The 13011-nt window shown below is 47.5% G+C and overlaps 1 protein-coding gene and 1 non-coding gene across 3 annotated transcripts in view; one reads left to right on the top strand and one right to left on the bottom strand.

The window, feature by feature from the left end:
• Positions 1-3884, top strand: part of Uspl1 (ubiquitin specific peptidase like 1) — a 30932-nt gene extending 27048 nt beyond the window's left edge. The window contains exons 9-10 of one of the 2 annotated variants that reach the window (XM_052169100.1): positions 1851-2021; positions 2501-2613. In XM_052169100.1, coding sequence (XP_052025060.1) covers positions 1851-2021; positions 2501-2523 — 194 coding nt within the window. In that variant the 3' untranslated portion in view covers positions 2524-2613. Of the gene's footprint in view, positions 1-1850 lie in introns of both variants that reach the window. The other variant, XM_052169099.1, reaches the window with a different exon arrangement.
• An 8285-nt stretch (positions 3885-12169) lies between these two features.
• Positions 12170-12243, bottom strand: Trnan-guu (transfer RNA asparagine (anticodon GUU)). Its single transcript has one exon. It is a non-coding gene; the product is annotated as a tRNA-Asn (tRNA).
• Positions 12244-13011: the final 768 nt, after the last annotated feature.

The following is a 13011-nucleotide window of genomic DNA, read 5'->3' as shown; positions in this document are numbered from 1 at the left end:
GGCCTCTCCTCCCACTGATGCCAGATAAGGCCATCCTCTGCTGCATATGCAGCTGGAGCCATGGGTCCCCCATGTGTGCTCTGTGGTTGGTGGTTTAGTCCCTGGGAGTTTGGGGGTACTGGGGGATGTGGTTGATACTGTTGTTCTTCCTATGGGGTTGCAATCCCCTTCAGTTCCTTCCCCTAACTCCTCCATTGGGGTCCCCACGCTTAGTTCAATGTATGGCTGCGAGCATCCACATGTATATTGGTTAGGCTCTGGCAGAGCCTCTCGGGGGACAGCTATAATATGGGTGCTGTTTTGAAGGTATCTCTACGAATACTGTAATACTGTGAGAGAGTGCAATGGGGTGTGATGTCTCTATTGCCTGTTGCAACCATGATGTCTAAAATGGGGACAGAAAATGTTTGTGCAGTGGCATGATAATACTTGGCGCCATACTGCCTCAGTTCAGCGTCTGACTCCATAGATAGAGCTGTCTGTCTGCTTTGCCACAATTCCCATGGTTTTTGTTTGTTTGTTTGTTTGTTTGTTTGTTTTTTGTTTTGTTTTTTGGTTCTCCGAGACAGGGTTTCTCTGTGTAGCCCTGGCTGTCCTGGAACTCACTGTAGACCAGGCTGGCCTTGAACTCAGAAATCCACCTGTCTCTGCCTCCCAAGTGCTGGGATTAAAGGCGTGCGCCACCACCTCCCGGCCCCATGTTAATTATTGAGAAGCTATTATTTATCCAGACTTGTAGTTGCTAGCTTTTCTCAAATTCTCATGTGGCATAAATACAATGTAAGTGAATAGAAGACTCCACCTTCCTCTAATCCTCGCTGTCTTTCAGCACCAGGCCATTTTCTTTCCAGCATGGTTTTTGTTTGCTTAATTTTTTTTTTTATTGTAACAAAATGGGCATAGTATGATTTCTCCATTTCAACCCTTTAAGCTTATAGTTTACTGCCACTCACTACATTTACAGTCCTATAAATCCATCTCCGGCATCTGTATCCAGAGCTCTCTTATCACTCAAAACAAGCTGCTCAGTAGACAAAGGCGCCCTCCCTGGCTGTGGGGCCACTGTCCCACCTTGTGTCTCTTGGCTCCTCATGCAGATAGAACTAGGGCTTTGCCTTTTTGTGTCTGGCTTATTTCATTTAGCACAGTTTCAGGTTTATCCATGCTACAGTGTGACAAGCTTCCTTCCTTTCTGGCGCTGAGTAATGACCCCCATTGATCTGTTGGGACTCTGATGGGCAGACTCTTATAGCTGCTGTCGATGCTTCTCGGAGTGTATGCTCAGAGTGCGGTCATCCGCTCTCGGATGCCTAGATTATTTCTGAGCCATTTTATATTTCCACCAGCAATACAATTCCAATTTTTTCACCCCCTTCCTGAATTCGTTATTTCCTTTTTTCTTAAAGCTATCGTTCTAAGGTGTCCCCTTTTCTTTTAAGGAATAGTTTAATCTACCTCCTCCCTCCTCCTCCTCCTCTGCTGTAGTTCACTTCCTATGGCCTTAGGCTACACACCTGACAGCTCCTTGAAGCTCTGCAGCTGCCCAACTGCCGGGTGACAGCCCTGAGGCCACTCCCACCCACCGCACCTTGGTATCTGACCTGTAGCCTTCACACATGGGATCCTCCTCTTCTGAATTGAAGTTAGAACAGGTTCTGTCATGATTCGATGTGTGTTTAATAAAGACCGTAACCAAGCCAGCAGATCTGCCTGTATCTAAGAGCCTGGAAATCTTAGCATGCGACAGAACAGACTTGCCGGTGCTCTCTTTGTGGTGCTGAGTGACAGGCGCTGGGAAGGAAGAGTGGAGTCAGGAAGGTCTAACCTGTAGCTCTGTTCTTGTTTCCCAGGGACTTGGCTGGAGTGTGATGACCTAAAGGGTCCGTGTGCTAAACGGCACACGACCTGTGAAGTGCCGGCATCAGAGATACATATTGTTATTTGGCAAAGAAAATCCCAGGTGCCGGTTGAAAAAACTGCCTGCCTTCCATGTGTGAAGCCAAGTATGCAGCTTGTGTCAGGTGAGGAGCAGCAGGCTTGTCCAGCGCTGTGTTCTCTGGCTGGGACCGCTGCCTCAGAACCCTCAGGCACCCATCCCACACCTATGGCAGGCGCTCCTGAGACTCTTCCAGAGACCCAAGCTGTAGCTTATGGCGATAGTGTACTTTCAGGGACAAAAGGCTTGGTCAACGGCATTTTACCCTCAGCACCTGAAGAGACCATCCAGGAAACTGCCTCTATTTCTCAGATTGACTCCAGAGCTTGCCTGTCAGAAGACAACCCCATGGCAGGAAGTGCAGGACTTGCTTTTCAGCCGCAGGCCTCCCCAGGGTCTTTCTTACTGTCTAACCTGTGTGAAGGAAAGCTAGTTGACCTGTGTGTGGATTCAAGCTTCCCATTCCAAGCTGTGAGCACAGAGCTGCAGGCAGAACTGTCTCAGGCCAGGGACACTGTGGTTCCTAAACCAGTGACTGATGCCCCTGTTCCTGTTCTTGTTCAGGAATTGAAGTCCACGGCAACTGAGAAGGACTCTCACATACAGTTGCCGCCACTGCTGCCACTGAAAACTGAGACCTTAAACCCTGAACAACCTGGTAAATCTCAGGCATCTAATTTGAGAAAAAGAGAAACCGCAGCATCTTCTAAAACAGTAGCAGCAAGGTCAGCACAGAATCAGCCTCAGAAAGATGATCAGAAGAAAGCCTTCGTGGGAAGTTGGGTGAAGGGGCTGTTGAGTAGGGGCGGTGCTTTTATGCCACCCTGTGTTTTGGCTCAGAGTAGAACAGTAACTGACCTGCAGCCCTCCGTTAAAGGAGCCAATAACTTTGATGGCTTTAAAACAAAAAGTATACACCGCAGGTCTAAAAGGGTGTCCAGGAAAGCTAAGCATGTGGAGGAGCCGTCTCCAGGGAGCTGCTCACCACCGGCTGCTAGCACTGCTGCTCTGCCGCATGCTGGGCATGCTGGGAACGCCACCCCAGCCCTGTTAAAGGAACAGGAATGCGCACGCCCTGCTCCCCTCAGCCACAGATCCCCCAGTGATGAGAGCACCCCCTCTCCAGCAAGCCGCAGAGATACAGCTGAAGATCAGGTTCATAAGCTTCGGCTCAAACTTCTTAAAAAATTAAAGGCAAAAAAGAAGAAACTAGCCGCCCTCAATGCTTCCCCGCGCCGTGGAACACCTGTAAGTGACCACTCAGAGCCTGCGTCCCATTGTGGGTCTCCAAATGACTGTGAGTCCATAGAAGATCTGTTAAAAGAGCTACAGTATCAAATAGACCTTGCAGACAACAAATCTGGGGGCACCTCTGCTCCTGATGGCACCTCATGTAACAGCCAGAGTCATGAGGAGATTCTAGCAGAGTTGCTGTCGCCCACAGCCCTGTCAGAGCCCTCAGAAAGTGGGGAGCTTGAGTTGAGGTACTTGGAAATAGGAGATAGCACCCCAACATCAGCACCTAGTGAATTCAGTGCTGTTTGCCAGAACACATGTCTGAAACAGGACCATAATTATTGTAGCCCTGAGAAGAGCCAGTGTGAAGTCGATCCGCACTCAGTCATAGATAGTGCCTGCATACGAACCTTGAACTTGGGGAGTCCCATGAAGACTGATATGTTTGACGACTTTTTTTCCGCTTCAGCATTGAATTCTTTAACAAATGACACACTAGACATACCTCATTTTGATGACTCTCTGTTTGAGAATTGCTGAGTGCGTGCTAGTGTTCTATTTAATACCGACCATTGCTGCTAGGAGTCTGTGACTTGTGGGGAGTGTTGGCTGAAATACACGGCCTTGTGTCCTAGCCTGGGAAGCTGTGAGCTACTGGAGTCTACCTGTGAGATTTGGGAACTACTGCAAATTAAAGTCCTCAGCCCAGTTTTGTCGGTTTCATTTTGTGATTGTGGAAGAGTGGTAGGGCTCTGCCATTGTGCCCGGGGTCTGAGAGCTGGCTCAGGGCTAAGGATGCTCAGCGTGGCCTCCTGAGTCTAGTTCCCAGAAGCAGTGTGAGCAGGCACACGTGCAGTGTACTCCTGGAGTGCCAGGAGCGTCCTGACCACAGCCAGACCAGCCACATGGGCTCCAGTTGCAGTGGAGACTCCATCTCAGGGAATGAGGTGGAGTGGACCTAGGAAGACACCCCACACTGCCCTGGCCTCTAAACCAGGCATGTGTGTACACGCCCACACACACAAAGTACCGTTTAGTATTTAAGACTCGGCCTTCTGTGAGTCAGATGGCAGTGGGTTTACAGATTAGTGACACATAGCTGGTGACGTATGCTGGATGTGTTAGAGGTATTGGGCTAGTCAGCCTCAATGAGGGAGGCAGGAAAAGGAAAGTCTTGCACGGCCTGAGAGACTTGACATAAGGTGGTAAGTGCTCGTGGCCATAGGAAATATGTCCAGTTGATGGCGGATGGAAAGTTTTGGCGGTCAAGATCCATCAGTTCGTTAGAAAAATGCTTATTTCTACTTTTAGAGAAGACTTGGGCTATTTTTGAGCCTTATTCATTCTCAATATTGATTCAGTATTTATTAACATTAGACTCATAGCCAGCAGGCTGTAACTCGGGCCTGAACAAAACTTCTGGGACACTAAATTTGTGTGTGTGTGTGTGTGTGTGTGTGTGTGTGTTTGTGTTTGGCACTTCAAACTGCCTGTGTGCCGGGCGGTGGTGGTGCACGCCTGTAATCCCAGCTCTCTGGGAGGCAAAGGCAGGAGGATTTCTGAGTTCAAGGCCAACCTGGTCTACAGAGTGAGCTTCAGGACAGCCAGGGCTATACAGAGAAACCCTGTCTGGGGGGAAAAAAAAAACAAATCCAAAAAGCCAAAATAACAAACAAACAAACAAAAAAGCTGCCTGTTCTTAGCAATACTGTATAGAATTCAGCACTGCTCAGGGACAAAACACTAAATATTGCCATTACGAAAACAAACTTGGTTACAGTGGAAGCTGAAATGGGAAGTGGAGGGTGTTGATTTCTGACCTCAGCCAAGAATGTGTGTCTTTAGCAGCTCAAGTCTTTTACTATTCCACTGAGCACATGACCATGGAAAGCCTTGCACATACTGATTTTTTTAGGGGATACCTTTATGGTTTTCCCCTCTGGTTTTGAGCCCTTGGTCCCCAGCCGATGGGAGAAGGGTGGGGACTTTAGGAGGAAGTAGATCCCTTCAGTGGGCCTTGGGCTTTTAGAGCCTGCCAGCATTTCCTTCCTGGCCACTCTGCTTCCTAACGGGATACAGTGTGACCACGGACGGCCTCAGGCTGCTGCTTCCATGCTTGCCTGCTGTGCTGGGGCTACATGCCTTCCAGATGTGAACCAAAATAAATGTGTCTTTAAATTGCTTTTTGTCAGGTGCTTACAGTTACCAGGAACTCCGCTTCATGGGATCCAGCCTCTTCTGGCTTCGGTGCACTACACTCACAAGCACACACTCATCTCCACCCAAAGGAGGGATGTAGGTTCTTGTGCACACAGGAAAGCACCAGGGAAACCAGCAGTGTTAAACATGTCCCTACAAAGGGAGAGACATATAAACCCAAAATACTTGGGCCTGGCAGTGGTTAGTAACCCCCATGCTGTGCATGGCCAGGCCACACCTGACTCCTGGGCACTTATCTTGAGCCTGTTACAGCCCACTGCCTGCCCCAGCCCCTTATGGGCATTGTTTAGATTGAGCCTGCTTCCCTACTTATCTGTAGAACCCATCTTTATGGAAGATGTCACTTGTACTTTACAAGAGTTTGATGCATACATGTCTTGAACTTTGTTGGACACATGGGATTGGGTTCATTATCACCAGGAAATGTTCCTGAATTGTGTTGTGCTTAAATATGCCTACACTCTCTGCTGTCAGACCCTCGAACAAACATTGGCTACCGAGTCCTGTTGAGCCGGATTTCCTTCTTCCTTTCCCTGATTCGACATGCTGCTGGCCGTGGTATTTGCAGGAGACCCCCTACATCCATACTGTTTTTACTTTTAAACAAAGAAACCCTAACCAAACAGTGAAAACTGGCTTTGTTCCCATGAGTGCTGTCATTGAAGGAAGCCGCAAAGGAAGGGATGCAAATCTGTATCTGCTGATGTTAATCTCCACAGAAGTCACTGGAAGGGTCACCATCAAAGCCCTCTGAGCCACTCACTCCACAGTGTAACAAGGATACCTTGTGTTAAGCCATCTAGATAGCTGTTACTGTCTCAAATCTTATTAACCATTTTAGTTGAAAAAGGAGACGTCCACCTGGCTTCTTTTTATTATCTTCAGATTTTTGTGATTAAGCCTTTCATATTAGTTACTTTCCATATCCCCTGGGGAGCAAGATGCCCCTTCCTTGGGACCTGCCTTACCCTGCAGAGTCAGGAAATTCCAGTGCTCCTTAAGGGAGCCCAAACTGCCTTCGCAGATCAGGTGTGTTTTCACAAAGACTTCCCTGATGAGATGTTAAAGACACAGTAAACCAAGCCGGTTCAGGCTAGAATGTTTGCACCCTTGGGTGCGCTCTCCTCTCAAGCCTCGAATCTAATACACAGCCCCCCACCCCCCAGACTACTTTACAGTCTCATTTACAGAAGGCAATTCTTTTAAGAACAAACCGTAAGATAGCTCATATTTTTTCCTTAAAGTGTTATCTTAATCTTGACACGTTGGGGATGATGTCAGCTGGGTGAGGGAGCAGCTGGATCATACAGGATCATACAGAGTCATACAAACGCTCTAGTAGCTCTCCGAAGCCCATCTCAAGTCAAGGGGTGTGGACTACCCTGTCCTGGCTTCCTAAACATGTAATAAACTAACTGTGCTCCTCTGACTCACGCTGACTTTCTTTCCTGCTGTGCAGTCAAGGATCCAGCTTTCCCAGCGTGAGACCCCCTCTGGGGGTTGGGCCAGTGTGTAGGCATTCGACACTTACCGATTGGACATGTCTCTGGCTTTTGTTAGAACTCTGAATACAAACTCAGTAAATAAAAGCCAAGACTTCAAGCTCTGGAGGCTCAGAAGTATGTTTCAAAAGTCTGCGATTCCTTGGGCATTGTCAGAATGCATTTGGAGAAAGTCCTTAACCCTCCCATTTAGAACTTTCTTGGGGCTCCACAAAACCCGGTGCCAGTCTTTCAGGAAGCTTGATTTTAGTAAGAGAAATTCAGGTATAACAGGAAAATTTAACACTAAAAGGGGGCAGGACTGGGAGTATAGCTTAGTTGCTATGCATACACACACACAATGTGTATATATATATATTTATGTGTACAGATGCTATGCATAAAGCGCTGGGCAACAGGAGACACTGTCTCAGAACAACAAAGAATAAGGTGAGACTTTGATAAGCCCAAATCCATGCTCTCAGTGTGTCTTACTCTAAACCCTTGTATTTAAAATATTATTTATATTTTAAATATAAGTAGTATTTTATATAAATATTTTATATATAAATATAAATTATATATAAAATAATAATTTATATAAACTATTTTGTATAAAATAATATTTTAAAATAATTAATTTTGTTTTGTTTTTGAAGACAGAGTTTCTCTGTATAGCCCTGGCTATTCTGGAACTCACTCTGTAGACCAGGCTAGCCTCAAACTCTGAAATCCACCTGCCTCTCTGCCACTCTGCCTTCCAAGTACTGGAATTAAAGGCATGCGCCACCCAGCAAAATATCTTTTTTTTTTTTTTTTTAATTTCTGGAATTAGGTTTTGAGTTTTAGTAGAACTTCATGACTAGGTTTCATGGTGCACACCTGTAACCTCAGCACTCAGAAGCAAAGGTAGGATGGGCAAGACCATCAATACAGAGTTCACAGTTAGCCTGGGCAATCAGACACAGCTAATGTGAACTGGGTATGGACCATAATTTTTCATATTTCCAGGTTTCTTGAAGACCCCCAAACCCCCATTCAGTGACTTTGGCAGGTCACTGTAGTCCATTGTGTCAGTATGACCACAGCAACATCTGGAAACAGAGGCTGAAATAAAGGTGCCCCACCCAACCACACTGTGCACCACATTCTGAATGTCTCCCACAAGTGTCTGCATCACCCACGGACGCTGGAATGCCGTCCCTACCCTAGTTTCGCTCACTCTGTTTCAGCCCTACTCGTCCGAATTTCTGGAGTCACATCTGGTTTTGTTTTTTTTTTTAATACTCTGAGCCCTGAGCTGCCTCATCTTGCCCTTGACATATAATTGTCTCTTAGCCAGTCCCTGAGCTCGTTTCTTGGTATTATTGTCAAACTAGCCTAGTGTCTTAGTTAGGGTTTCCATTTGCTGTGAAGGGACACCATGACCAAGGCAACTCTTAGAAAGGACAACATTTAATTGGTGCTGGCTCACAGGTTCATAGGGTCAGTCCATTATCACCATGAAGCATGGCAGCATCCAGGCAGACATGGTACTGGAGGGACATATAGTTCCACATCTTGATCCAAAGACAGCCAGAAGACAGACTTCCAGGCAGCTAGGAAGAGGACCTCAAAGCCCAGCCCCACAGTGACACAGTTCCTTCAGCAAGGCCACACCTAATCCAACAAGGCCACCTCTCCTAATTTTACCATCACCTGGGGCCAAGCATGTTCAAACCACCACACCGAGTATCCTCACTTTTGCCTCTTGTTCCTGAAGCAGAAACCTCTGGGAGTTAGTTTCTAACTTTAACTGAGGTGTAGCCTCATCCAGGGGTCTCCAGGGTGTGACCCACAAGTTGAGTGAAGGACATTTGCCCCCTGTGCTTTCTCGCATTCATCCCCTACCTGCTTGAGTTTTCCAGTCTCAAATGCTCCTCCTCCTGTTTGGTCTTGAAGACTTGTGTCACATCCATCTGGAAGATACAGGTCCGGCCCTGATGATTGCCTCCTTAACAGCCTGGAAATAATTCTCCAGATGGCCTCATGCTGACCACCACTCAGGTGTCACCATGTCTGTCTCCATCACCCAAACCCGAGCAAAGCAGGATTGCTTCTGTACTGATTGTGCTGGTTTCAGGGCGATATAGAGATTCATAGAAGGAGCTGTCACTCAGCTGTCAGTCTGGCAGATGGGGTGAAGGGGGCAAGGACACGTTAGGGGAATTTTCACCTAGGGACACAGGACAAGGCTGTATGTGTTCAGCTCAGGCGCTGGAATGAGGTCTACAGGCCTAAAAATGATCATTGGCACAGCAGCCGGGTCCCACTCTGTGGACCTCTGGTTAGTTTCAGTTCAGAAACGGTTCAGTTTCAAGTAGCTTCTGTTCAGTTTCAAGATAGAAGTCTTCCTAATTCTAGTAATAGCTGATATGCTAGATAAGATTTACAGTGCAAGCTGGGTGTGGTCGCTCACCTTTAACCCCAGCATTCCAGAGGCAGAGGCAGGCAGAACTCTGTGAGTTCGAGACCAGCGGTTAAACAGAGAAAACCTGTCTCAAAACAAACAAAAGCCCTACAGTGTAGACATGATCATGTGACCCAACTCTCTCTCTCTCTCTCTCTCTCTCTCTCTCTCTCTCTCTCTCTCTCTCTCTCTCTCCTTCTTCTTCTATGAGGCAGATACCAATAGACAGTGTGGAATCTTCGTGCCTTGCATTATGGGGACTTCAGAAAGGCATCAACCTAAGAACATTCTGGGAAATTCTCTTGTTATTCTGCCTAGCATCCTAACTTCCTTTAGGAGTTTTAAGTCAGCAGTTATTTAATAGAAGCATGCTGGTGAATTCCCAGACAATCAGGGTGACACCGGGAAAGCCTGTGTCAGAAAAACAAAACAGCGAACAAACAAAAACACCAGCAGATTTGGTGCCCTGTGACCTCAAATGCTTCTGATGCTGCCATTCCAGTTCCCATGACCTCTGCTGCGGGCCATCCTCCTCCCCCCATGAGGGCCCAGGACTGTCAACGGTGAGGAATTCCACACAGGAACTTGGGGGAACACGAACACCCTAACCATGGAGAGCAGTCTTGAACTCCATCCTCTAACCCTGAGCTGTTTGTAATTTCCTTGCTCACGTTCACTTAGATTGGCTTAGATTTAACTCAGTGGGATGGCTCAGCAGGTGAAGGTGCTCCTTGCAGAGCCTAAAACCCATGTTCAGTCTCTGGGACCCTAAGGGTGGAGAAGAGACTGGTGTCCAAAAGTTTTCTCTGACCTCCCGTGCACGCTGTTGCATGTACACACATAGGCATCAATGAAAATATAACACAAGTTAGAAGTTACATTTATTTTTTATTTTTTAAGATTTATTTATTTACTTTATTTATATGAGTACACTGTGGCTGTCTTCAGACACATCGTTAGAGAGCATCTTCTCCTATTTAAAATGGTTGTGAGTGCCGGGCAGTGGTGGCGCACGCCTTTAATCCCAGCACTTGGGAGGCAGAGGCAGGCGGATTTCTGAGTTTGAGGCCAGCCTGGTCTACAGAGTGAGTTCCAGGACAGCCAGGGCTACACAGAGAAACCCTGTCTCGAAAAACCAAAAAAAAAAAAAAAAAAAAAAAAAAAAAAAAAAAAAAAAGAAAAGAAAAAGAAAAAGAAAAAAGAAAAAAGAAAAAAAGATGGTTGTGAGTCACCATGTGGGTGCTGGGAATTGAACTCAGGACCTCTAGAAGAACAGTCAGTGCTCTTAACCACTGAAGTTAACTGAAGTTAACTTAACCCTTAGAAGTTACATTTAAAAAACAAAAATGCATTTGACTAAATTCATTGACATCCAGCCTTCCTTGGTTGTGGCAGTGCACACCTATAATCCCAGAAGGCTGAGGCAGCCGGGTCATGAGTTCTAGGCCAGTCGGGCCCTCACAGGAAGGCCTGTTTCTGTTTAGGGCTGGATGGAGCGTGGCGCTGTCTCCACCCTGTGCTACTCTAGGGCCTGGCGTTCCTTTGACACTCATCCCTCAGTTGTCCTAGCTGCATTTCAAGTCTTCAGAAGCCACATGTGGCTAGCAGCGAGAGGTCTTTCAGGACCTCTCGGGAGTATGTGTATGTCATCATAGGGCAGTGGTTCTCAACCTTCCCAATCCTGCGACCCTTTAATACAGTTCCTCATGTTGTAGAGACCACCAACCATTAAATTATTTCAGTCATAACTAATCTTACTACTGTTATGAATCAATATGAATATCTTTAAAACAGGATTCTTTTTGTTTTTTGCATTTGTTTTTGTTTTGTTTTTTATTTTTTATTTTTTATTTTTTATTTTTATTTTTTTCCCCCGAAACAGGGTTTCTCTGTGTAGCCCTGGCTGTCCTGGAACTCACTCTGTAGACCAGGCTGGCCTCGAACCAAGAAATCCACCTGCCTCTGCCTCCCAGAGTGCTGGGATTACAGGCGTGCGCCACCACTGTCCGGCATTAATACAGGATTCTTAATATGTGACCCTGGTTGCGACCCACTGTTGTAGACTCCAGTTCTCTATTATAGGAGTGGATGTAGATCCCAACACAAAGCCCCTCCTTCACAACTTCACTCTTGGAAGACAATTTTGTTGTCGTAACTGACATCCTGTCTTTATGGAAAGTCCTTCGTGAAAACACATAAAATGTCCTCCGTGACAAGAACCCTCTATGTACCCCTGGCTGTCCAGGAACTCAGCATGGTTGTCCTTACACTCACAGAGCATCCCGTCTTTGCCTTCTGAGTTCTGGGATTAAAGGCATGCACCTCCATTCCTGGCTCTCTTTTAAAACTTTTTAACACGTACTCATACAATTTCTGATTAAGTTAAATTCGAGGGAAAATATTGCCAGCATGCTAAGGTTAAATAGAAAGATTCAAAACCCATTGCCCAAACCTGGGAGCCGCCTAGCTAAACTCGGTGTGGCCTCCTGTCCCCAGACTCTGCTCACAATGTCATTTCTTGCACGTCCACTTGCAAGTACACACCGACTGTGTTAGTAGGCTCTGTGGGTTTTTGTTGTTGTTGTTGTTGTTTTTCCTGAGCCACACCAATGGTTTCTGGGTGGTCTGAGTTTCCAGTGCAAACGCTGCTGTGCCTGAGCAGACATGGACCAAGCTACCAAGCTACCAAGCTCCAGAAATAAACTTGCACGTATGTACGCTCTTGAAAAATAGTGGAGGCAGGGCTGCTGTAGCTTGAGCCCTAGAATGGAAGCAAGTAGACTGTGCGTCCCAGGGCAGGGAAAACATTTCCTAAAAAATGTTGTTCTTGCGAAAAAGGAACGCTGCCGTCCCTGGGTGGGCTCGAACCACCAACCTTTCGGTTAACAGCCGAACGCGCTAACCGATTGCGCCACAGAGACCCAGCTGCTTGAATGGCCGTGCGCTTTGTACACATTGCCGCGGCCAGCATGGGAGTCACCGCCCCGGACTCCCGGGAGGCGCCAGGCCCCGCTGCGCCCTGCGGGCTGAGACTGCGCGAGGGCGGGGAGGGGCGGAGCCGCCGAGTTCGGCAAATCCTCCGCGGGGCAGGGCGGCGCCGGGTCGGGCTCCCAGAATCCGCGTGGGCTCCGATCTGTGGCGCCCTGCCCTTGTTCAAGGCCGTTCTTGTCCCCTCCCACTTAACGAGGTTGATAAACTGTGGATCTTTGTGCGCGACATAGGAAGCGTTTACTTTATACATTTAAAAGACTTCCGCGGCGCCCCTCCCCCCGTCACCTCCTGGGAATAAATTTACACCCGTTCCGAGCACTAGAGCCTCCTCCTTTGAGCACTCACGGCTTAGGGACAGCAGAAAAGGATTTATGGCAATTAAAACGCTCTTTTAAATAGCCACTGACGACTAGGCCTTCCCCTGACTGCTGGATTTAACTCACTGACTTGGAGTTGCCTCGGGAGGGTTGGGGTAGGTAGTATTGTGCCCACTCTAATGACGAGGGGGAGGGGGAGGGGGAGGAGGAAGAGGAGGAGGAGGAGGAAAGGGAGGGAAGGGGGAGATCAGGGGAGGAGAAAGAAAGGATAATTCCTCGGATAGACCTGCCAGAGCCCCTGTCAGACCTCTCCCTCCCCCATCACCCCAAAGATGGGGCGGGGGCGCAACTCCACCAACCCCAGGTCACGCTCTTCAAGCT

This window comes from Apodemus sylvaticus, chromosome 22 (assembly GCF_947179515.1).
Source record: "Apodemus sylvaticus chromosome 22, mApoSyl1.1, whole genome shotgun sequence".
NCBI lineage: Eukaryota > Metazoa > Chordata > Mammalia > Rodentia > Muridae > Apodemus > Apodemus sylvaticus.
Note: the sequence above shows the minus strand (reverse complement) of the source record. Positions and strands in the feature narration are given on the sequence as shown.